Genomic DNA, 24,882 nt, shown 5'->3' with positions numbered 1-24,882 from the left:
GCTTTGAAACTTTTTTATTTAGCAATAAGAGATCCTCAGGGAGGGCTGGGACATGACAGTGATGACAAGATCAAAACTGAGAAAAGGCAGAAGAGAAAGGATTTTATCTGAATGAGAGCCCCTTAACATGGTTGCCATGGAAGCTGGGCAGGATGTACACTGCACAAAGGCATGCTGGGGAGGACTCAGGGGTGGGCTGAGAGCCCAAAGGAAGTCTATACATGCCTCCTGCCTTGGTGCTGAGATAAGTCTATTAGGGAAAGAAGGAGCTCTTTCTTAGTTCAGTCAGTAGGCTGCACACCAACCTCCGCTAAGGCTGGAACTGAACAGAAGGAAGAGCTTGTGAAGGTTCATTTTTTAATTAATAATTCCATTTGTTTACATCTCAAATGATATCCTACTTCCCAGTTACCCCTCCACAAGCCCCCCATCCCACAACCTCTCTCTCCTCCCTCCTCTTTGCCTCTATGAGGGTGCTCCCCCACCCACCCAACACTCCCACCCCACCTAAGTTTTAGTTGTGTGAGTGTGTGTTTGAGTGTGTGTATGTGTCTGTGTGTGTACAGTTGCCTGTGGAGTCTAGAAGAGACTGTTGGATTCCTTGGAACTGGAGCTACAGGTGGTTCTAAGCCTTCTCCTATGACTGCTAGGAAACAGACTCAGATGCTGAGGTATCTCTCCAGCCCCCAGAAGACATTTTAAGAGTCACATTTTACTGCTGTGGAGTTATTCACCCAAGGTCACTTAGCTAGAGAATGGCAGAGACAAAGGTCCTGGCCTAACCACTACACCATACTGCCTTATGGCCTTGTCCATGCTTCTATGGGTTGGGCAACATACTAGTTATGTTTGTGCTGCTGTGACCAAAATTCCTGACATAACTGCTTGAGGGAAGAAAGATTCATTTTGGTCCACCGTGTTAAAGAGTTTCAGCCCAGCATGGCAGGAAATGGGTGGCAGAACTTTACATTCACAGTACTGGAATGTGTGGGGGAGGCTAGTCACATCATGTTGAAAAAGGAGTCAAAGCATGAGCCAGGAACTAAGGGATGGGTCTAACCCTAGAGTCTCACCCTACTGTCCTACTTCTGCCTGTGAAGTTCCACAGCCTCACAAAACTGCACAGCCAGCTGGAAACCAAACCATGAGCCTATAGGCACAGTCTAGATTCAGGTGTAGATGAACGTTATCCCAAGAATGTATAGGACTATGTACTTTTAGGAAGGGCTGCAAGCATCATGAACCTTTTGTGTGGCTAAGGGTCTAGACAACCATGGCCCTTGCTGACCTGTGTCTTGAGACATTGAGGAACACTCATGCTGGCATAGCACTGATGCTGTTTATTTTTATATTTATATAAATATATTTTATAGAACATATTACACATGTATACACACACACACACACACACACACACACACACACACGGTAGAGAGATGGCTCAGTGGTTAAAGAGCCCTGATTAGTCTTCCAGAGGATTGAGATCCAATCTCTAGCACCCACATCACAGTTCACAAGTGCCTGTAACTCCAGCTCCAGTGGATCCTATGCCCTCTTCTGGCCTCCATGGGCACTGCATACACATGTTGCACAGACACGCATGTAGGCAAAATGGCTATATGCATAAAATATAATAAATAAAACCTGGAAAAAGAAAATAAGGTGGAGGATAACTGAGGAAGACACCAGATGTTGGCCTCTGGTATCCATACACAAACACGTGTACCACCATGCATGCATGCGCACACACTTATATTACACATACATACATGCACCACAAGGTGGATGACCCCTGAAGAACAAGAGTTGAGGTGTCCTCTGGCTTCCACATGCATGCTTACCTATATGTACATTCATGCTTACACAAGTCAGACAATAAGAAAATGTAAACCTTTTGTTGTTGTTGGTTTTCAAGACAGGGTTTCTCTGTCTAACAGTCCTTGTTATCCTGTAACTTATTTTGTAGACCAGTCTGACCTTGAACTCACAGAGGTCCACCTGCCTCTGCATGCCTAGTGCTGGGATTAAAGGTGTGCAGCACCATGCCTGGCTAAAATGCAAACTTCTAAGACTCGACCTTCTCCTCACTAGGACTTGAGGTCTATTTTCCTCATTGTAAAGCAGCTACCTACGTTTCTCACTTTTCTGTGGATGGGAAAGAAGCTGCCTTTGTGAACATTTACTATGTTCCAGATGCCCCCGTGACCTGCTCCATTCCATCCTTACCACTTGCTGTGAGAAGACTTTGTTCCTGGTTACTGCTGCAGCACCCAGTAAGGAGAAGTGACTGACCTCCTGGCCAAGGGTCTCTGTGCTCTTCCCACGGCCCCTCCCTGTTTCCTCTAGTTCTCTGGGGACAAGGGCCCATGCTGCCTCAGAAGAGCTGGACTGCTTCCCCTTGGAGAATCGTGGTGTCTGGGGATTGGCAGTAGAGGACTGAACACTGTCCGCTGGGTTACAGAGGCTCCTCCATAAAGAGAAGGGGTGGACCAGGGGCTGGTGGCCTAAATGGAGATGAAAGACTTTGAACATAGTGTCCCCGCCCCTGCTTTCAGGGCTGACAGCTATTTCCTCCTTCAGCTCACTCCCCTCCTGCCACTTGCCTGGTGCTCAGTCCTGCTGCTTTCAGAAGCTGCCAGCTTCCCTGACTCAACCCTGTGTTCACTGCTCACTGTGCGGCTCGGTAAGGAGGCAGCTTTCCAGGGGCTGGGCAACCTTGGTGTGCTCAGGACTAGACAGAGGGCTACTCCTAACTAGGATGACAAGGAGATGAGCTTAGGAGCCTGGTGGGGCCTGCTGCCCAGAAGGAAGGACAGAGTTTTCCTGGGTGCTAGCTAGACCCAGTGTGTGAGCCGTTCAATCACGGCCACCATGCTATCTCAGGAGAAGGGACATGATCACTCAGTGAGCTTAGAGAAACTGACAAATTAAACCAGCTGGAAGTTGGGTTCAAGGTCAGGGTTCCCACTATAACAGGATCCTAGCTCCTTGGGTGGCCCAAGATCCCGGGTCTTGAAGCTGTCTTCATGCAGCCCAAGGGATCAGAATAGGCGGTTCCAAAGAGTGCAGCAACACTGTCTTCTGAGCTTCCCATGACACTGACAATGTAGCTGATGGGATATCTCAAGGCAGAAAGAGAATAGCTCACATCTGCCTGCTGGGAGGAAAACCAACCTCAGTTTCCCTCCACAGCACTGGCCCAGCTTCTGTACCTCCCTGAACCTCAGTTTCCTCTTCTGAAAGCTACTCTCATTAGATTAATGTGAGTATAACTGTTCTGCAGATGCTAAAGCTTAAAAAGTAGGATCAGTAAGAATTCATAGAGATCACAGATGTCAGATGTGCCTGCTCCCTTTGATCTACCTCCAAGAGGGATTCTGTCAGGGATATTCTAGGTTGGTGTCCCAGAGATCCACATTATGAAGATCAGTGGTTTCTGGGAGTAGATGTTTCCCTTCTGGCCAGTGAAGTTTGAAAGAGGAGTTCTGTTAGAAAGAGGAGTTCGGAAGTCTCTGCAACCTATTTTCTTTTCTTCTATCATCCCACTTTTGAAGCTAGATAGGCTCAACAAGCACTTAAACATGTGTGTCTCAGTTTTCTCATCTGTACAATGGGATGGAGAGAATACTGGCACGTTTCTTCCAGAGCCACGAGAAAGAACATCTATTTCAGAATCTACCACAGTACCTGGAGGATTGTGGGTGCCTGTCACAGCCTGAGTCTCTACACCCTGCTTTCATTTCCTCTCTGATGCAGGGAGTATACAATGTGATTCCCTTAGCCCTGGCCCCAGCTTTGTTACAGGGCCCTGGGGTTCTCCATTAGGCTGCAAACATGCAGAGAACCTGGCTTTTCCAGAGCTCCTTAGTTGTTGCTTAATGTGCCTATTGACCCAGTGCATGGGTGAGTAAACGGGTATGGGTTTCCTGGGATAGGTAGGACTGTCATTGCCTTCCCTGGGTTCCTGTGTGATAGTTCCTCCAGCCAGGTCTCACGCTTGTCCCTCTTATCTTATTTCCTCTCCTATCAGAGGAAGGGCCAGCTCCCCTGATATCAACCAATCAGCACACCCAAGCAGTCACTTCTGAGGCTGACTACTGCTCTCTAGGAGGAACTGCAGAGAGGTAAGGCCTTGTGGGGCTCGGTGGTACAGACCTCCCATCTACTTCTCTGTTTTGGAGACTGGGAAAATGAATACTGCCTGGCCTGACCTTTGTGATCTTGGATGAGTGCTTAATAGTAATTGAAATGGTATTGATACAGTGCCTTTTCTATATCAGTTCCCGTGTGTGTGTGTGTGTGTGCACATATGAATGCAGGCATATGTATGTGTGTATATAAATCAGATGTCAACCTTGAGTGATGTTGCTTAAGATCTGTCCACATTAAAAAGATTTTATTTTAAAGTGTGTGTGTGTTTGCAGGTACGAATGTGAATGCAGGTGTCTGCAGAAGCCAGAGGGATTGGATCCACTGGAACTGAGTTATATAGGCAGTTGGGAGCTGCCCCATATGGGTACTGGAAGTCAAACACTGGTCCCCTGAAAAAGCAGTATATACTTTGCTGTGGAGCCATCTCTCTAGTCTCCTACCTTGTCTTTTAAAGTTAAGGTCTCTGGGACCTGTGACTCACTGAGCAGTTTAGGCTGGCTGGTCAGTGGGCCCCCGGGATCCACCTGTCTCTCTCTCCAGCACTAAGATTACAAGCACATGGACCACCCTCTTCCTATTGTATACCTGGGTGCCGGGATCAAACTCAGCTCCTCATACTTGCATAGCACAAACTTGGAGTTTCCCCATCTACCCCACGCCCTTTTAAATTTGTTCTAATTTTGTTCCAGTAGCCCTACAAACTAGAGACTGTTAGGCTCAGGAAGACTATACTTGGCTTGCCCAAAACTGTACTACTCCTTTGTCTTGCTTATCTTCACAGATTCCCAGTGTCCACCCTATTATCAGGCAATACTGGCAACTCTGAGATAGGTTCATCTCTTGCCCAGGCTGCAGGCTTCTGGTTCCTGGGTGTCAGGCTCAGCCCTCCTTTCTTCCACCTTGCCATGGCCAACGTCACACTGAAGCCGCTCTGTCCACTCTTGGAGGAGATGGTCCAGCTTCCAAACCACAGCAACTCCAGCCTCCGCTATATTGACCACGTGTCGGTGCTGTTGCACGGGCTGGCCTCGCTGCTGGGCCTGGTGGAAAACGGACTCATCCTGTTTGTGGTGGGCTATCGCATGCGCCAGACAGTGGTCACTACCTGGGTGCTGCACCTGGCGCTGTCCGACTTACTAGCTGCCGCCTCCCTGCCTTTCTTTACCTACTTTCTGGCAGTGGGCCACTCGTGGGAGCTGGGCACCACCTTCTGCAAGCTACACTCCTCGGTCTTCTTCCTCAACATGTTTGCCAGCGGCTTCCTGCTCAGCGCCATCAGCCTGGATCGCTGCCTGCAGGTGTTGAGGCCAGTGTGGGCACAGAACCACCGCACGGTGGCAGCCGCGCACAGAGTCTGCCTGATGCTCTGGGCTCTGGCGGTGCTCAACACAATACCGTATTTCTTGTTTAGGGACACCATCCCGCGGCTTGATGGCCGCATCATGTGCTATTACAACATGCTGCTCTTGAATCCAGGGCCTGACCGCGACACCACGTGCGACTACCGCCAGAAGGCCCTGGCGGTCAGCAAGTTCCTGCTGGCTTTCATGGTACCTCTGACCATCATAGCCTTGAGCCACGTGGCCGTGAGCCTGCAACTGCACCACCGTGGTCACCAGAGGACAGGCCGCTTCGTGCGCCTGGTGGCGGCCATTGTGGTGGCCTTTGTGCTGTGCTGGGGGCCCTACCACATCTTCAGTCTGCTGGAGGCTCGTGCCCATTCTGTCACCACGCTACGGCAGCTCGCGTCACGTGGGCTGCCTTTTGTCACCAGCCTGGCCTTCTTCAACAGCGTGGTCAACCCACTGCTCTATGTGCTCACTTGTCCCGACATGTTGCACAAGCTGCGGAGCTCGCTACGCGCGGTGCTTGAAAGCGTGCTGGTGGAGGACAGCGACCTGAGTGGTGGGCCTGGCAACCGCAGCCGCCGCCGCCGCGCCTCCTCCACCGCCACCCCAGCCTCTACCCTCCTGCTGGCGGACCGACTTCCCCATCTGCGTCCTGCGCGCTTGATCCGCTGGATGAGGCGTGGCAGTGCAGAGCTCCCACAGAGGGTCCGATAGCCATCCCAGGAGAAGCGGGGCTCATTGAGCTGTACTTTGGATTAGACCGGCACAGTCCAGATAGCATGCCAACACATCCCGAGCCTCTCCAATACACAGTTGAAAATGTACAGTTAATGCCGGGCCCAGGTTGTAGCTTCCTGGGTAGTGTCCAGGAAACTAGTTTATGAAAATGCCCTGGGCGACTCAGTCTCTGGGAGCAAGGTGAACTGAAACAGCCCTTCCTAAACACTTTAATCTTGCAGTGTGGAGCTGGAAGCAAACGTACCCTTTAGAGGAGTTACCTGGTTCCTGACTGCTGGCCTCCAGGTTTCTACACATTTAAGAACAAAAGTACCTAATTGCCTAGGGATCTTGCTAGGGCAACTGATTTGAGTTAGGTAAGATTTTGTACTTCTATTACCTTCCTGGCAGCTGGCCCAAGGCAATTGTTAATCACGCAGGCAAAGCTCACAGCCTGCATCTCATAAGGCCCTGCTTTGCGAATGGGGCAAAGGGAGACTGCCAATTAGCAATGGTGTTTATGGGGGTCAGTGAGAGGAAGGGTTGAGAAAGTTTGCAGCCAACCACCTTCACTCTTAGTCCCTCATTTGGCCTGAGACAGATGCTTTAACCACACCTTGCCAGTCAGTTTGTTAGCCATATTGGTGTTTCAACTCCCATTCAGGATCTTCACTGTCCAGTTTTAGGGCTGTTGCTGCTGCCCATGCACTCTGGACTTCAGTATCACTGGATCACTTCTATCAGAGAGAACCACCTACCCTTATTAGCTGCCTCACAGTCATCACTTCCAGCCTACAGGTGGGAGGGGCACCATGTATCAGTCAGGGACCTTCCACCACACATCTCATGCTCTCCCACCATGGACTGCAGGGCAGCTGGCTGACTCATCTTTACCTTCTAGGGGAAGGGGAGCTGATGTCAGAAACAGGTAGATATGGAACAGGGATGGGGTATTCTCAGGATCTCCTGAACCATTTAAGGCCAGGCTGGTTGTCAGTTCTGTCAAGCAGGCCCCAAGCCTGCAGCAGGTTCTTCTAAAACTGGAAAGTGTCACCAAGTCCCTCCTGCTTTACTCAGTGTACCTGTCACACCATGTATTTTAATGGTTTATTATGATAATGAAGGCCCAGTGGGACAGAGACTTCTGTTTCTGGGAGCCCAGAGCTGTACCTATGCAGATACCAATAAACACCTCTGCAGTAGAGCAAGTGGGCATGGCTCAAGCCCAAAGGCTTCTATAGTTCAGTGTGGGAAAGGGGTGCTGGAGAGAAACTCAGCTCTCTCCAACTCCACACTTTAATCTTCCAGTGCCAAACTAGGGAAGGGCTGCCTTCAGCTGACCGAGGAGACCAAATCAGCAGAATGCACAAGTGGCTAAGGTGTCACTGAAAAAATGGAGGCACTGACTTCTGACAGCAGGCCTCCAGGCATGGGTGAGACTTAAGACCCAAAGACAGGGAGTTACCAGCTCACTGGGGAACAAGAATTCACAGTTCCAAGACATGTTTTGTTGTTTTGGTTTTTCAGATAGGATTTCTGTGTGTAGCCCTGGCTAGCTATCCTGTACTCCATAGACAAGGCTGGCCTCGAACTCTGAGATCCGCCCTGTCTCTGTCTCCTGAGCACTGGGATTAATGCACAGGTATGCACTGCTGCTACCACCCGGCAACAGTTCATGATCATAAGGCACTGTGGAAAAGACGGGAAAGGAGATGGGGACAGGTAAATTTCTTGAGTCCCAGCAGTCTTCAGTTCCCTCTGGGCTGGAGTCTCCGTCTCCCTCTTAATGTGACGGTGTTGGTGTGCTTGCCCCAGGTGCCTTGTTTGCTGTGACTCTTGGTTTGTTGAGGCCTCTGGACTGTCCTGAGCTCAGACCTTGGCTACAGGCCTCTGGGGTGGCTGTTTCTGGAGCAAGGCCAGGGTGTCTCTCTTTTCAATGGAGCGCAACTGCTTCTTCTTTGCTTTCTTGAGCTTGGCAGGGTTTCGGATCTGAAGAAGGGGGAAATAGGAGGCATCAGTGTGGATGAGAACCCTGTGCTTGTCTCTGGGGAAAGGGGCAGCAGGGGCCCAGAACTGCAGCAGGACAATGGACCATGTAAGGCAGGGACCCCAAGTACCTTAAAACCCTCTTTCACCTTCCACAGCCTGTGCCCCTTGGTGGGTACTCACCACTTGGACTATCTCAGCCTTGCGTTCATTTTCTAGACGGCGTCTTAGGTTTTCAGCCCGGCGCTCTTTTTTTTCCTGAAACACACAGAAAGGGAATCTCAGGCTAGGAGCTGAGATGGCTCTAGCATCTCAGGCCCCTGGTGAGTGGGAACTGACACAATCCTAGGAGGAGAAGCCTGCTTGCCATCCAGGTTGCTCCTGGGGGGAGGGTAGAGGCCTAGGCACTTCTGGGGAAGAACAGGGATGCAATGTCTGTATTGTGGGCCTGGAATTGAGGCCCAGCACAGCAAGAGTACCCGGTTCCAAAACAGAAGGAAGGTGAGTAAACAGATAAGACATCTGAAGGCAGGGGCTTCCACAGAATGACTGAATGGGCCAAGATGAGGGTGCCTTCCCGCTTAGAAGTCACACACAGACAGAATGGCCCCTTGTACCATCCCATGCACTAGCTGCCAGGGAGAAGGTTGGGCTGGTCCCAGGTTTTCTTCTGCCCAGGCTCAGGTGTCTCAGAATGAGAATGCAAGGCCAGGTTATAGCTGGGCTCCACAACTGACCCCAGGAAGGGCTGGGCAGGATGAGCTGTCAAAAGGCTCTGAAGGAACCTGGTCCAGCTTGAGTCTTCACTCTTCTACTTTCTAATTAGCGTGCTGTGCTGAGTCTATACCTTCACTTCCTCACCTCGACAGTAAAGTTGACCACAGGACCTACCTCATCAGACTGACTTAAGAAATAAGTGTGTGACTAAGGTCTGGGATAGTACCAGCTTTCCAAGGACACTCAGAGCCTGTTCTGGGGGTGGCAAGTCCAAGGCTTCCTGGCTATGCTGCCACTGTACTAACAGGGCTAGGGCATGGATGGTGGCTCCAACTGACTGCTATGTGGTCAGGCCTTTCCGTGGCTTTGACAACTTGGGGTCATGGGGGTGGCCTGGACCCTTGGGGAGGAAGTGACTTGTGATCTTATGTATTAGGAGGAGGGCTGGGAGGATGCACCTCTCTAGTTGCTCATGAGTTGGCAACTGTTGTGGCCAAGTGGGAGTCAAGGCTGCACAAGAAAAAAGACGAGGCCTCAGTGCCAGCTAGGTCTGGAGTGACTCAAAGCCAGGTGGAAGGATGCCTTAGTGATTGGTCCATCCCTCTCAGTGGTCAAGCTGGGACCACAGATCTGAGACAAGTCATTTGAATTAGTGCTCCTTCTGTACCCTGGGCTCACCAGACTAGCAGTGACAGCTAAACTCGGTCCTGGGGACAATCCTGCTTACCAACTCAGTACTGCTGCTGAAGTAAAACTGGGACTCTTTCCAAGACTTCCTGGAGGCTAATGGTGTTGGGAACAAGCCTTTGTGGTGCTGGTGATTGAGCACAAGGCTCTGTGCATGTTAGTCAGTTTAGCTCATGGGCATGAACTTCTAATGAGGACATTTTTGGTTCTGAGATGGGGGAAAGGGGAGTGAATTGGAAGGAAAGTGCAGGGACCACCTCCAGGGTGGTGTGTGGGAGTCTCTTCTAGAATGACAGAAACAAATCTCAGGCAAGCTTTGCCCTCATAAACAAGTCTCAGAGAGGAGCCTGACCCCACCACATTGAACGCCCCTGCCACCAAGATGGCTTGCTGGTCTTTATCTCAGGCTCCTCACTCTACTTCCAGGTCTCCTGCATGTCCATGAGCACAGGCTTAGCTGGATGATTGAGCAGGACTCCTATCATGGCCCTAGACTATTCTTACCCCTGGGGCCCTCATACCCATGGGCTCTAAGTCATACTCCTGTGTCTGTCATACTCCCAGTGTCTATTGCAGCAGATATGTATTTGGCTGCTGGGATCCAGACTTGGAGGGATGGTCCCTTACCTGCCGGCGCCTCTGTTTCTCCTCCTCCAGGTGCCGAGCAAAGTCTTTAGCCAGCTTCCTCTCCTGTCGCTCCTTCATCTTCCGCTGCCAGGAGGTACGCAGGGGCTTGTCCTGAACCATCTGGGAGAATCTTGGCAGAAGAGGAGGCACTTAGGGGACCTCTGTGGTGCTGCCTTCACACCCTGCTCTCACTGGGCTCTGGGTCTGCTTCCTGTCCTCTCCTGCCTGCCTGGGATTCAGCTTCCTACAGAAACTTAGGATAGAACAGGCTGCTAAGCATGTAGGCCTGTTTCCATTCTACAGAGGAACTAACTAACCAAGACTCCAAGAGTTCTCACATTCCTGAGTGTGGGTTGGGACTTGATGCTTTTTGTACTCATACAGCCTCAGCTGTGAAGTTTTGCTGCCACCAACAAACATGGTAACCTGTAAGTGAATACCTCTGGAGATGAGGTGCTCATTCCCTAGAGGGGTGTGACTTTACGTCCAAACAGCAGTAACAAGGCCTTTCTGTAACAAATTCAGATTATTCTCTAGTTTGGGAGATGTGAAGGTGGAGAAGTGAGATTTGGGGGAAAGTCTGGCTTTTCTGGAGAGTCAAATGTTCCTAGAGTCATACAAGAATGGAGATGACATCTACAAGAACACTCTAGGGTATGCGGAAACACTCTAGGAGGGGTAAGTGCAGGGACAAGGAACGGAAGATGAAGCTGGGCCAGGAAATGCTGAAAACTGTTGAAGCTGGTGATAGGACTCATAAAACTCAGCTCTTTCCTTTTCTGTGATAAAAAGTAAAAATAAAATGAAGACAAGCCTCCATGTCTGGTCTCTCCCCCATTACCTGCCGAGTCTTCTGGGTGTCCCGCAGGCCTGTTCTTTCCCCTATCTTATCCCCAGAACTCTAAGGCTCCTCAGCAGATCCTTTCACAGTGGCCCTTCTGCTTCCCACACTACAACCTTGACTCCTGTAGGAGTTCCTATTTACCTGCCTATTACAGGCTATCTTGTGGCAACCCTGTCTCTGAAGGTCTTGGTGCATGCTGGACAGTCTGTTGCTGACCAGACAAAGGTCAATAGTGCATTTCTGAGCTGTCTGCTCCCTTCCCAGGAGTCTGGCACACACAGTTTGGAACTTGGCACCAGGCTTATTCATAGGCAGCCTGGTTCTGTCCTCTTCCCACTGTATGGTTAGCTTCTGATACCAGCATGCTTTTCTCCTGCCAAGTCTCCAAGCTTGCTCAAGACACAGCTTCCTAAAAACAGAGCAGTGGGTGGCTTGTGGAATTTCTTTTCTACTCTTGTTTTTTGTTTTTTGCTTTTTTTTGTTTTTTGTTTTTGTTTTTTTTTATTTTTCGAGACAAGGTTTTTCTGTATAGCCCTGGCTGTCCTGGAACTCACTCTGTAGACCAGGCTGGCCTCGAACTCAGAGATCCACCTACCTCTGCCTCCCAAGTGCTGGGATTAAAGGCGTGCGCCACCACCGCCTGGCCTTCCTTTCTACTCTTAAAAACCTGAGATTTGAGAATCCTGAAGGGACAGGATGATGAAAGCCTGGAGAAGCCAGAGCCATAAGACATGATGCTATGTCTTTTTAGAGTATCAGTGACAACAATGTTCCATCATGGAAATGATCTACACCTCTTCTGTCCTGGAAGGGAACCGCTATGTATAGGTTGCACTTGATTTGTGGTTCCTGTTAAGAAAACTCACAGAATATTTCATCTCATAAAGCTAATGTAAATAGTCGCACGTGGCTGGTGGCTACAGCACTGAGGCAGAGTTCATGTTCAGTACTAGTTACCGGAGATGAAGACAGGCCTGGATGTCTGGTCCTCATGGCCTGTGTGATCCTGGGCAAGGAGGCCTCTCAGCTACAGCAACCTTCTGTGTGCAGATAACAGTGCAGATGGGAATAGCTGAGAGCCTGTTTAGCTGGTTACCTGTAGCCATCAGTGGCCTGGCTACTGTGACTTGCTGGGACAGGGAAAAGGAGCAGCTTCAAAGTTTCTCTGATTGGTACCTTTCTCTTGAAGTTTCACTTTCTTCTGTTTAATGGGGTATTTTGGGAGAGGGGTTATGCCCAACACTTAGGGTTTAAGAATATAACAAAGTGACTTCTGTAAAGAGCCTGCACAAAGCCTGGCACAGTCCACCCTTTGTCAATGTCATTTTCTTAAGTTCTCTAATGCCCTGTTCCCTATGGTTTAAAAGAACCCTACTTCTCTTTCCCTGCTGCCTAAACAATGCCCTTTCCACAGGCGCCTCCTCATTTCCTCACTGAAAAATATAAACCGAGCACTACCATGTCCCAGCACCGGAAGGACAAGGAAGACCTCCTGTCTTAAGAAGGCTGTGACCCAAGTGAAGCTGGTCAAACGAGGCATGTTCATGGGTTCCTTCCCCTCACATGCTTTGCAATCATGCTCCCATCCCGTGTCTCAGTTAGCCTCCTTGAGCCTTGGGTCCCTCAGATGTACAACATCAATACTAGTAAGTAACACCTGCTCCAAAAGGCAGATAAAGATCAAACGTGATTACACGTGCTGCTGGCTACATAAGACACTCTCTTTGGCCATCCCTAGGGAAGTGACACACAACCAGTGTCCCATGATACATTTTTATCAAAGACAATAGCTAGCTCTGCCTCCCTCACTACATGTGGCAGACAACGTAAAGGTGGCAACATGCCTTAACCCAGCACTAGGGGGGCAGAAGCAGGCATATCTCTGTGAATTTCAGAACAGCCAGTGCTACACGGTGAGACCCCGCCTCACAATAGAAAATGGATGGAAAGGAAGTTCAAAAGAACATCCCCTAGAGCAGAGACAATAAAGTAATGACCGTTGAGGATCTCCCTCCCCAACCTTAGGGCATTTATTTTTTTTCGAGACAGGGTTTCTCTATGTAGCCCTGATTGTCCTGTCACTCTGTAGACCAGGCTGGCCTCGAACTCAGAAATCCGCCTGCCTCTGCCTCCCAAGTGCTGGGATTAAAGGCGTGCGCTACCACTGCCCGGCTAAGGGCATTTTGACATTATGATTCTGTTTGTTAATTTCACTTGGGTGAGCTCTTTCCAATCCTGGGATAGCATTCCGGCGAAGGCAATGTCCAAATGCACGGAGAACCCAACCCACCACATCGCCCATGCTACCCCCACTTTACCTCTTCTTGGAGCGGTCTTTCCACACACGCCCGGATTTGGGTTTCCCCTTTGGAATTACAGGAAGATCCTCCTTCTTCAATTTCTTGGCTGCTGGGGCCTGGGGAGAAGATATAACTCGCTTCTTTAAGTCGAGACTTACTGTCACTGTCTCTCCGGCCGGAGGCAGCTTGCTTGGCTCCAGCTGGCGCTCTGGGGAGCTAGGTGCCTGGAGTGTCAGCTCCTGTGCTGGCTGAGAGGGCTCGGGACCCGGTGCTTGCTGACCTGGGCAAGGTTCGGGGGATCTTGGGATGACCTCCTCCTTAGCGTGGGCCGCCTCAGAGTCCAGTTCTCCCGGTGTGGGAGATAATTTGGATGACTGCTCTTGTTGCGGGGATTCCGGACTCGACTCTGTCTGTCCTGCAGATGACTCCACGCCCAGATCTTGATGAGGTTGAGGGGACTCAGGACGTGGCTCTGGCTGCCTCTGTGGGGACCCAAAGCTTGCATCCTGTGTAGGAGAGGGTGGTCCGGGGCTAGTCTCCGGCTGAGGTCGGGGAGACGCAAGGCCCAGTGGTGGGACTCTCGGAGACTTGAGCTCTCCTGTTTCTTCTGGGTTCGACTTGAAATCTACAAGAGCCCGTTTCGCCCGCGAGACTTCGGGGTCAGGAAGGTTCTCTAGAGACAGAGGTTTTAGGCCTTCCAGCCGCCGGCTGCGCCTCAGCGGCGTATCCATGGCTCACGTGTAGCCTTCGGAACCGTCGGCGCCTTCATATGACGTCAGACACGTCCATTTCCGTACCGAGCAGGAAGCGCACTTGTGGTAGACTGACGGGTGGAAAGGAGGGGGACGTTTGCCCCGGGGGCTGGGTTTAGTAAACGCATGCGTGTTGTGCATGAGCTTAGTGTTTACTTAGTCTGGTTGCTGGGTTTCCGCGATGCGGTTTTTGCAAACAGCGAGTTCTAGGAGCAAGAGAATCTGGATCGGGTGGGGTATGCTTTTTTTTAACCACTGAGTGAAGAGAATGGCAAAAAGGCGGAGGGAGTCTGTAGGCAGAGCCGAATGAGCGTGTTAACTTACTCTGGAATAAATAGCTGGACCCGCAAACCTCGTGCTTTCTTTCTTTTGTTTTATCTTTTGTAACATAGTGGCTTTGCGCTGTGTAACAAAGGAGGAGGTCCTGGGAGTCTGCATGAGTGGGAAATCTTCAACTTTTGAGTTGTCTTAAACGTTCCCATCCTTGCTACTTCTCTCTTCTCGACTACTATGCCCGGGTATGCTGTAGGTGGTTCTCTTCGTTCAACAGTTTCAGTTAATCAGCGAAGTGTCAGGTCTGTGGCCCAGAAAACCTTGACTGCTTGTTGTCAATGTCGGGGGTTACAACCTGTGCCGGAAGTCAGGTCTGGCTACCTGATCCTCAATAAGCCAATTGAAAGAGCCAAATTAAAATTGGAAACCTTTAGAAAGAGATTTTTTCAATGTGGTTATACTGGGAAGGGGGGCAAAGAGATTCTGTGAATCACCTAAATTCGACCTCAGGGTTCTAAAGTTAGATAAAAAAAATTTAGATAGAGGGTCAAGGATAATAAGTACATTTAAGTAGTCCTTATCAAGGTATGGCTCCACCCACCATTAACCCATTATTATCTAGGTTTTAGTCTCATCCTGTACGGTGGTCTGACAAGCTTTTAGAACTCTTGAAATCTCTTTTCAGGAGACAAGTTTCCCCTCTGGCTGGTACCTTTTTCTTCTCCCAGTCATAGAATTCTGGGGAAATTTCCATTTCCTTGGGAGTTCACTGTCTGATAGATTGTCTGATAGGCTGAGAGACACAAGTGTCTCTAGAATACCTTTATTTCTGCCTGGATGGTTACATGCTGACCCAGGAGGAGGCAGGGAAGATGAAGACCCAGAGAAAAGTTCCTGCAGGGTAGAAAGTATATGCACACTTCTTGAACATACCCCCTAGACACTGTCACACATGGTCTCAGATGCATACTGATGGAGTCAGCCTGAGTCCACCCTAAAGGGTACGGAATAGTACAGCTTCTCCGTGTGTCTACACAGTTGCACCCTGGTGTAATTATATGTCAGTTCCTGCCTCCCTGGTGTGGGCTCAGAGCCCTCATGTTCTTGATTTAAGAGGAGCTGCAGGGAGTTAGGTACCAACTCTCCCAGTTCTTTCAGCCTCTCAGTTCTCAAAGGTTCTGTTTGGTTACTTAAATTTCTGCCCCTGCTTGACTGATCCAATACTCAAAGCCACAGTGTGGGGTATCTCAGCCTCTGGAGGAGATTATCTGCCTCCAGTCCTGCTCCAGGTTGCCTCAGACCCCCAGCCCCCTTCCTGACTCTTACCTCTATCTGGAGAAATCACTCAGAAATGTTGATCAGAGCACATCCCAAGTCTACTTAAAATAACTCAGATCTAATTTTGTGTTCCTTCCAGAGTGGTGTATGTGTGAGAGAGATCGATTTTTGGATAGAAGACTTTTGGGGTGCCTCTAATGCCTGTGCACGGTTCCACGGGAGCCCAGCATGTCTTTATCATTGTATGCAGGGGTCAGGGGAGGCTCTTGAAAATTTCAGAGTAAATAGCTTTCTTCCTCAGTTCTATCAAGTAGGAGGATAAGAAGGGGCTTTTGAGACCTCAGCAAGGTTCAGCCCCAGGCTCTTGTTAAGGTAATCTGGTAATTCATGCGCCCTCAGGCTTTTCCCTGGTTTACCGTCCCATTCACTTACTGTTGTGGCTGGGGGGGGCACTTTGTAAACATTATTTGCATATAAATCCTCATTTTAACAATTGGCCTTTGTTAGCTATCGAAAGATATCCAGGACCTTGTGTTTCCCTGGCAGAACAGTGAGATGGGTGAGACTAATAAAGGTCTTTCTGTTTCTTTGTGTATGTCTGTCTGGGCTTGTCTTTCAAACTCCTAGTGCCTGCCTGCGTGTGTGTGTGTGTGTGTGTGTGTGTGTGTGTGTGTGTTTGTGTGTGTTTGTGTGTGTCTTTGTCTTATCTGTGGATGTTTACCTCTGCCAGGGCAAAGTACTTGGCTGACTGTCCTTGCCTCTTGACTCAAGCATGCATATCACTGTGTGCTCTTGCTTGTTTAAATCACATGTGCCCATCTGTGTGTGTCTGTGCACCTCTCTGTGTGCATCTGTCAATGCAGACGATTGTACTAGTGTTGGCTTGGTATTCCAGGGGACTAAAGGAACTCCAGGAGACCCCTGTAGGCAACAAGTGTTATAGTTAGTGCTGGGGATTTAAAAACTCTACCGGGCTGCCCTGATAGGGTAAGTGATTGAAGCCTAGGATAGTATCTGATCCATATCATGGGTCCATTTGTAGGCACTGGTTTCCTTCAGTCAGCAAATCTTAGATTACATAAATACACTAGGCCTTGTCCAGTCAGCACTTCATGGCATGTGTGAAACTCAGCCCCTCCAGTACATAGACCAGGGGCAGTCAGGGACAGGAATGTCTACAGGAGGGGCAGTTGCCAGGCAACTAAACCTTTCAGCTCTGTGACTAACTAATCCTGGTTTACAGTGTCACTCACTGCCTGGCTTTGGCCAGCTGCTTTATCCTTTCTTGGTTACCTTCTGGGGAACAGGGAGATTTACTAAGAAAAGCTGAGGCTTCTAAGTCAGACTGGCCAGGCATGACTCCCACCTCTACTTATTTGCTGTGTGATCGTTACTAGTACCCAAGCTTCTCTGTGCTTCAGTTTCTTTATTAATAAAATGAGTCACAAGAACACCACAACTGCCTCTTGGGGTTGTACAGAGTAAACGGAGCTGCACAATACATACCTGGCAGCTGGCTTCTCTCTGCTACCCACGGTTGCTTACATATTCAAAGACAGGTTTCCTACAGCTTTTCTAGAATCCTCTTTTAGTCAGGCAGAAATCTCCCATCTCTCCAACTGTCTCCTAGTTCTCTGAAGGCCTCCCTCCCCATCCCCTAGAGCTGACTGCACTTAGCACCATGGATTCATCATCTTTCTATTCCACAGTTCCTAGTAGTATGGCCAGCTCCCCCATACTCTTCCTGGCAGTAAGCCACCATGTGGGCCTTCAGTGGAAAAAGTCCATGGAGCTCCAGTTGTCTCCTGGCGTTATTTTAGATATTGTAAGTTTTCCTCCCCTCCCCTTCCCTTACCTCTCCTTTCTCCTTGTTCCTGCTTTCACCTTCTCTATTTTTCTCCTTCTTTCTCCCCCCTCTCTGAAGCCATCTTGGTTAGCCTGGAACTCATGGAAATCCACCTAGCTCATCCTCTTCCTGAGTGGGTGCTACAGATATGAGCCCTCATGCCCCAGCTAGTACAGGACCTCAGTTGAGTTGTTTTGGGGTCTGGCTCTTCTGATGTAACCCTCGATCCACCTCCTGTTTGGCAAGTGTGCACAGCTATTTTCAGGTGTATGTTGTGAATTGGTTCCAGAGAGTACATGGAATAAGACAGAGGAGCGTTCATCTCAGCCCCATCGCTTTGATCCAGGAGATGGGGAAGGAGGGCCTGAGTAGGAGGAGAGGCACAGGACCATGCAGTTGTGGTACTCACTTCCCAGGGATCTGGGAAACTGCTGGGTTAGGGAAGAGGTTCTCCAAAGCTCTCTGGTACCTGCTGCTCAGGGTGGAGAACAGAGCTTACCTCCAGGTCTTCTCAAAGTGTCTGTAGGTTTTCCTGAAACAAGAAGGGGCACTGCTGCCATCCCTTAGCCTGCAAGAGGGTAGGGAAGCGTGTATGTGTATGGGTGTGTGTGGGAAATCTTTATAGCTTGCTCCCCGATCTGCACAGGTCTAAGGAGGTGGACATTTTATATCCATCCCATCCTCTCCCTACTGTATCTGACAATGTTTCTTCAGCTTCAGTAAGAATCAGTCAAACTCTAGGTAGTGTGGTGGTGCTGGTGGCCCACAGACCATACCCCGAGAATCAGTGTACAGAGATGGGGGGAAGGAATCCCTGAAGAGCCTGCCTTCTTTGCCTTCCACACAGTGCAGAGGTTGTATTCAGTAACACCGTATCATTCACTAATAACTGTTTATTTCCCCTGTGCCCAATACTAGAAACAACCAGGGGAACAGGAAGTCATGGTCTCTGTCTCGAGGGAACTTACATCACTTTGGGGGTTCCCCTGGAGCACACAAAAATTTGAAAGCCCTGAGGTCCTTTGAGAAGGAATGAGTTTCACCAATGAACATGAGAGGTAATGGCATCTCAGAGAGGCCATACGGCTGAAAGTCCACTCAAATGTGACTTTAACTCAGACTCCTCAGCTTGAGATCTCGCCCCATCACTTAATTGGGTAGGATGGGTGGGAGCCACCACCAGAAGTGCGTGGGGCTGGACATGGGACAGTGACAGACTGTGTACATGTTGTGTGTAAAAGGAGATTTCCTCAGAAAGATGGGTAAACATGTCCCAGCATTGTACACACTCAGTTCTCAGGATCTGGTCAATGAAAGTTTCAGAATAAGTCACTTCCCTCCTTCCCTTCTGTTTACTAACCTAACCTCATTTCCTCCACATCTGGCTTCTTGACAGCTCTGTTTTCCTCACAGTGTGATATCCACTTCAGTGGTGGTTGTCCATCTTAGTCAGTGTGGTAGCCTCATCTCCACAACAACCCTTGGAGATGCTGTGTTTTTGTGATGCTGAGTATGGTACCCAGGGCTTCACATATGCTCAATAAGGATTATAACACTGAGCCATACCCCAGCCTTTGGAGATACTGACTTGATGACCAAGAAAGTGCATCCCAGTCCCTGGTTTAGTGGTGGGGAATCTCAGTTCTCTCATTGCAGTAGTTCAGACCAGCCCCAGATCTCAGCCAGTTGGCACATCCAACCTCAGGTGAGTGAACCAAGTCTTTCTGAGTCAACAAACTATTTTTTCTGTTTCCATAGAGCCTCCAAATGTCTAACCTTACCCTCGGAACAGGGCTGCATGTGGGACTCTCAGGATCACTGGGTATGGCCCAAGCTTACCACCATCCTATTGTTTACTTACATCAAGAACTGACTGACTGTTTGTCTTGTGATCATAATTCTGCATCTCATATGCTCTGACTCACTCTACCGAAGGAGTGTCATAGAAACAGACAGATTGTTTCCTCCGCAAACACCATTTATCTGCAGGTTAAAAGGCATGCTGCTAACAGGATGGTTAGCAGTATTGATAATGCATTTTAGTGCAGGAAATTAGAAAGTCATAAAAATGTTTAAGTTTTGCCAAGTTTAAGCCATCAAGATACTGTCCAGAGTAGCTAGCACACAAGGGTGGTGCTGGCAGGTCTTGTGTGAGTCTCCAGGTAATCTTGTTTTTCAGAGGTGCAGGGATAGAAGCTGGTCAGTGGTCCAGCGAGGGTTTGAATCCAGAGCTCGGCTTCTAAAATGCATATGATTTTTACCCACACCTCTCTGCCTTTGTGCACTTTATCTAAAGCTTGAGTAAATTCCCACTGTAGCCTAGGATGGCTCTGTTCTTTCTAAATAAGCCAGAAGTTGCAGATCTTTAAAAGTGCCTCTCATCTGGGTGTGGTGGTGCATGCCTGCAATCCCAGCAGCCTCCCATCTGGGTGTGGTGGTGCATGCCTGCAATCCCAGCAGCCTCCTATCTGGGTGTGATGGTGCATGTCTGCAATCCCAGCAGCCTCCTATCTGGGTGTGGTGGTGCATGCCTGCAATCCCAGCACTCAGGATACGGGGGTGGGAGCATCAAGAGGATAAGGAGATGGAGACCAGCTTGAATATATAAACAAAATAAGTTAATTAAAATAAGTCAAAATAATTAAAACAAAACTAAAGTAGGCTTTTTAGAGAGATAAAGGATTAATCAGAGTGGTATTTTCTGTTCTATGCATTTCAACATAAAACAGCACTCAGATGTGATCCTTTTCTGCCTGTGCGGTTTTAGTGCTCTGATTTTGAAATGCCTCTGCATAGATCTAGACAGACTTTCTTGGAAAGGTGTTAAGGACTGGGATTTCTAAAGCTGGCCTAAGTAGGGTCTCTCCTCCATGTGATCTTCTTACCGTGTCACCTGGGCACCCCTCAGGTACTGGAATCTATGTCCCTCATTCTTCAGACTGCAGGATAGCCCCCAGTTAATGGAAGGCAGCAGAGTTGTTATGCATTTCTAAGATTAGATCATGGAGGGCTGAGGACTTCTCTTGGCTTTTATGGGATGCTGGCTCTTGAAACTCAGCCTCCATGTTGTGAGGAAGTACAAATCCCCCTATGTGGAGAGATCACCTGGAGCTGTCTTTGGTAATGGGGGGCAAGCTGCTAACACCCTTATCATCTAGCAGGTAGGAAAGGAGTTGCTTCTGTGATGATTCTATCCCCAATTCACCAGGTCAGTCCTAACCAATAGAGGTCCCAGAAATCATGAAACAGATACTTTCTCCCTGCCCATATCTTTCCTGCCAAACTCATCAGCAGTTATTTTTATATCACTAAGTCCTGGGATGGCTTGTTAAGCAGCAATAGTCACTGATATGGAAAGTCCATCTGTGGCGTTTTGGGGGGCAGTTTTCCTAGGGAAAGGTGATGGGTAGGGATGTCACCTATGCATCACTACATTACTTCATCAGAGGCAGACTGGATGACAAACTCTTTCTTAATCTTTGGCTGTATATATTATTAAGATATTCTACTGTTTTTGTGTTTGTGTGTGTGTATGTGTGTGTATACACGTGTGCACATGTGCATTCTATAGCTCCAGACCTTTCTTGGTGTCGGTTTTTTTACTGATTAGAATGTCATTTCACTGTGCCAAGTTTTTCATTTTTTATTTTCTATGTTGGTATATTCTTCAAACACAAATCAGTACTTGCTACTTAGCAATTAGTCATAAATAATCATCAAATGAATGAATGAAGATAAAATACTACATTGGCTGGGGTGGGGATGTCTGGAAAGATGGCTCAGTGGTTAAAAGTGCTTGCTGCTCTTGTAGAGGACCTGGGTTTCCTAGCACCTACATGGTGGCTCACAATTGTCTGTAACTGGCTTCTCTAGCTCCAGTGTCTGCCTCTGTGGAAAGGCTTCATAATGTGCTCTACAAGTCCATGACCACTGGTCTGCCTGGCTCAGGACTTAGCAATGGGCAGCCCAGGTCTCAATGAGCAACCTAGGTGTGAATATAAAGGGACATTTGCCAAGAAAGAATCTATTAGCCTTTAAAAGCATTTTCTAAAAAGTCTCCTGGGGTCCTGGAGAGATGGTTCAACGAATAAGAATAAATGTTGCTCCTGAAAAGGACTGAGTTCTGTTCCTAGTACCCAAGTCGGGTGGCTCAACAGTGCCTGTAACTCCAGCTCTGGGAATCTGATGCCCTCTTCTGACCCCTGAGAGGACTTGCACTCATGTGCTCATAACACCACACACACACAGACATGTAGACACAGACACACACACAGACACACACACATTTTTTTAAAGTAATCTTTTACAAAGAAAATGACAGGGAATAGCATAAAAGAAACATAACCATGACACCTGAGAAACAGTAAGAATATATTTAGAATGAGCCTTAGTATCATCCCTCGGTAAGTCAGCTCAGTGATGTGTGAATGAGGAGAGTAAGGTAAGACCCAAGAGAGGTAAGACAGTTAGACAGTGCTCTACTGGAGTGTGCACTACAGTGCCCCGCTGAACAGAAAGAATGAGGGTGATAATTTGTATTAAAGAGGCACTGGCTTCCCCTCTCCCCACTCATTTCAGTCAGATATATTTCACAAGTTACCACATGTCAGTACCTTATAACTTCAGAGTATCCCCAAAGCCACAGCTAACACCCAGAGTGAACTAATTAGGGCAGTAGAGTTGGTGTGACAGCGGAAGCTGGAGATATCAGCTTGGTGTTCCAGACCCACAATGTTCTGCAAACCCACACCTCTGTGTTTGCAGCCTTGTGCAGTATCCTGCTGGGCATGAGTCACAAGTCCTATGGCTAGGCAAGCACCATCTCAGATTCATGGGCATCTGCTGAAGTCTAGGGGAAAGAGGGGTCCTCCTTGCAGGGTCAGGTGCCCGAGGCCACACCACTGTCTGCTGGCCTGCAGGCAAAGTCTCTGGGGCTTTCTATTTGTATATCCAGGCTCTTCAATTATCACACAACACACTGTCCTAATAGAAACTTCTGTGCTGATGGGGATAACAGTTATGAGACATGAACAAATGTGTATTTGCCTTAGACAACAAACCAGTGACAAAAGGAAAAGTTCCACACAAGTAATCACTTGGTGAACCAGTGAGTTTATTGGGGTTGCTTACAGGAACATGGGTGAGAATCTACTTCTAGGAACATGGATGACTCCAAGGCAGTTGAATCACTGAAAGCCCACACCAGGGTAAGTGATGACTCATGAAAGCCACATCCCTGGAGCTCCCTGTCCAACTGGAGGGCAGCTCCACAGAAGAGTCCTTCACCTAAGTTCTTTCCTGCTTATATTAGCTGGGAAAGGGCCCACTGAGTCTTGTAAATTTCTGTACTTCTTGAGCCTTTTAAGTTTCATCAACTTTCTTAGTGTGATGGCTATTCCTGGTTGTCAACCTGACTACACCTGGAATAAACTACAATCTAGAAATGGAGGGCACATCTGCGATCCAGATCTTGAGGCTGGAAGACACAGACTTCTGACCCAGATCTTGACATGAGATGACACACTCTTTTGATCCAGATCTTGAGGCATAGTGGCTTTTTTTGGAATGACTTATAGTCTACATAATGAAAAGTTTAGGCCCAGGTCAAGTTGTAAATGCCTCTAATCCCAGGAGACGGAAGCAAGCAGATCTCTGAGTTCATGACCAGCCTGGAACAGAACAAGTTCCAAATCCAGGCATGGTGGTACACACCTTTAATCTGGGATATAATTCCTGCTGGAAGCCTACATAAGGACAGTGGAAGAAGAAAGACTCACTCTTCTTTACCTGCTTGTATTTACTTGCCAGCACATCTGTTGGAACCTACTTCAGGATTCCAGCTTATACAGAAGGCCAGCCGAGACACCTAGCTTAGCTAGGATTGAGCAACTACTAGATCCCTGGATGCCCATTGTTGGGTTAGTTGGACTGCATACTGTAAGTCATTCCAAAAAATTTCCTTAAGATATAGAGACAGTCTATATATTCTGCAACTTTAGAGAAGCCAGACTAACACACTTAGCCTTTTACAATTTTTAAAGATTTAAAAATTTTATGTGTATGGTGTTTTGCCTGCATGTATGCCTTTATGCCATGCCCACAGAGGCAAAAGAGGGTGTTGGGATTCCCTGAAATTGGAGTTACAGACAATTGTTAGCTATCATGGGGTGCTTGGAATTGAACCCTGGTCCCCTGGAAGAGTAGCCACTGCTTTAAACCACTCAGCCGTTTCTTCAGCCTCTTAACTTACTGAGTCTTAACAATGTTCCTCTTCCTTCTAGGAAGGAATGCTTCTTTAAAAATTTTTTTTTTGCTCCTATGTTTGTTAGTGAGTTTGGGTGGGCATATGCCAGTGAGTATAAGTACCGGAGTATGCCAGACACATTAGGTCCTGACTGTGAACTGTCTGATGTGGGTATTGGGGACCAAATTTGGATAAAGCAGCAAACACCCTCAAACACTGAGCCATCTCTTCAGCTCTCCCTGTCCCCAGAAGGGAATGTTTCAATGTGGAGGGCTTAGCTACATAACATACGGTCTGTCAGATCCATATGGCCACTCTATTTGAATTCTTTCCAGGTAGTGGCATGATGTGGATTCAGTTTAATGTCATGTGACAGAGGTGTGTACCAGGGCATCACTCTCTGTGTCCACTGCTGGACTCATGGTGCCCTTCTTTCAAGGTATCCTGATTACAGCACTTCTTTCTAATTAGTGACCCACAGAGATTGGCAACACACACAGGACCTGTTACAGGTTCAAGCCAGATGGGGTCCCTCCACTGACAAAGAATACAACTTTAACATAGAATCTGTTTACCATTGTCACCAGCTGGCTAAAAGTAAAAAAGAGTCAGTTTTATTTGAAGAAGTCTTACCAGGTATATTAACCACACTATAGGACAGTCCCCATGTCCAGGAGTAGTTGGCCAACAAAAAAACCCAAACCAAACTCAGTAGTATTTCTGTAGATTTTTGTCTCTCATTTTGCTTTGTTAGGGATTTTTTAAATTATTGTTTTGTTTTGCCTCTTTTGATTTCTGTTTTTGTAGTGTGTGTGTGTGTGTGTGTGTGTGTGTGTGTGTGTGTTGAGAGAGAAAGAAGAGAGAGAGGAAGAACATAGGGTTGGATGGGTAGGGAAGTGGGAAGGATCTGGGAACAATTGGGAGAGGAGAAAAATATGATCAGAATATATTGAATGAAAAAGATTTTTTCAATAAAAAATTAATTGACCATTTGGGAAAGACAGAAGATCAGGCACCCAAAAAGGGGACAGTAACAGCTTTATTCCTTTGGGATGGAAGAGGCATAAGGCTGGAAGCCTATTTATTAAGGGGATGCTGGCTTGGGTATTA

General features: G+C 48.2%; 2 protein-coding genes across 2 annotated transcripts; one reads left to right on the top strand and one right to left on the bottom strand.

Moving 5' to 3' along the window:
• The first annotated feature begins 3,203 nt into the window (after positions 1-3,203).
• On the top strand, positions 3,204-7,422 carry Ptgdr2 (prostaglandin D2 receptor 2). Its single transcript, XM_028777507.1, has 4 exons — positions 3,204-3,262; positions 3,673-3,903; positions 4,031-4,124; positions 4,934-7,422. Exons 2-4 carry the CDS (start codon positions 3,879-3,881, stop codon positions 6,213-6,215), a joined length of 1,401 nt encoding a protein of 466 aa, XP_028633340.1. The 5' UTR covers positions 3,204-3,262; positions 3,673-3,878; the 3' UTR covers positions 6,216-7,422.
• Ccdc86 (coiled-coil domain containing 86) lies at positions 7,312-14,138 on the bottom strand. Its single transcript, XM_028777508.1, has 4 exons — positions 13,398-14,138; positions 10,236-10,365; positions 8,388-8,462; positions 7,312-8,207 (listed from the first exon to the last, which is right to left on the bottom strand). The coding sequence occupies exons 1-4, from the start codon at positions 14,108-14,110 to the stop codon at positions 8,088-8,090; spliced, it is 1,038 nt and encodes a 345-aa protein (XP_028633341.1). The 5' UTR covers positions 14,111-14,138; the 3' UTR covers positions 7,312-8,087.
• Positions 14,139-24,882: the final 10,744 nt, after the last annotated feature.

This window comes from Grammomys surdaster, unplaced genomic scaffold (genome assembly GCF_004785775.1).
Source record: "Grammomys surdaster isolate TR1022 unplaced genomic scaffold, NIH_TR_1.0 310, whole genome shotgun sequence".
Classification (NCBI taxonomy): domain Eukaryota; kingdom Metazoa; phylum Chordata; class Mammalia; order Rodentia; family Muridae; genus Grammomys; species Grammomys surdaster.
Note: the sequence above shows the minus strand (reverse complement) of the source record. Positions and strands in the feature narration are given on the sequence as shown.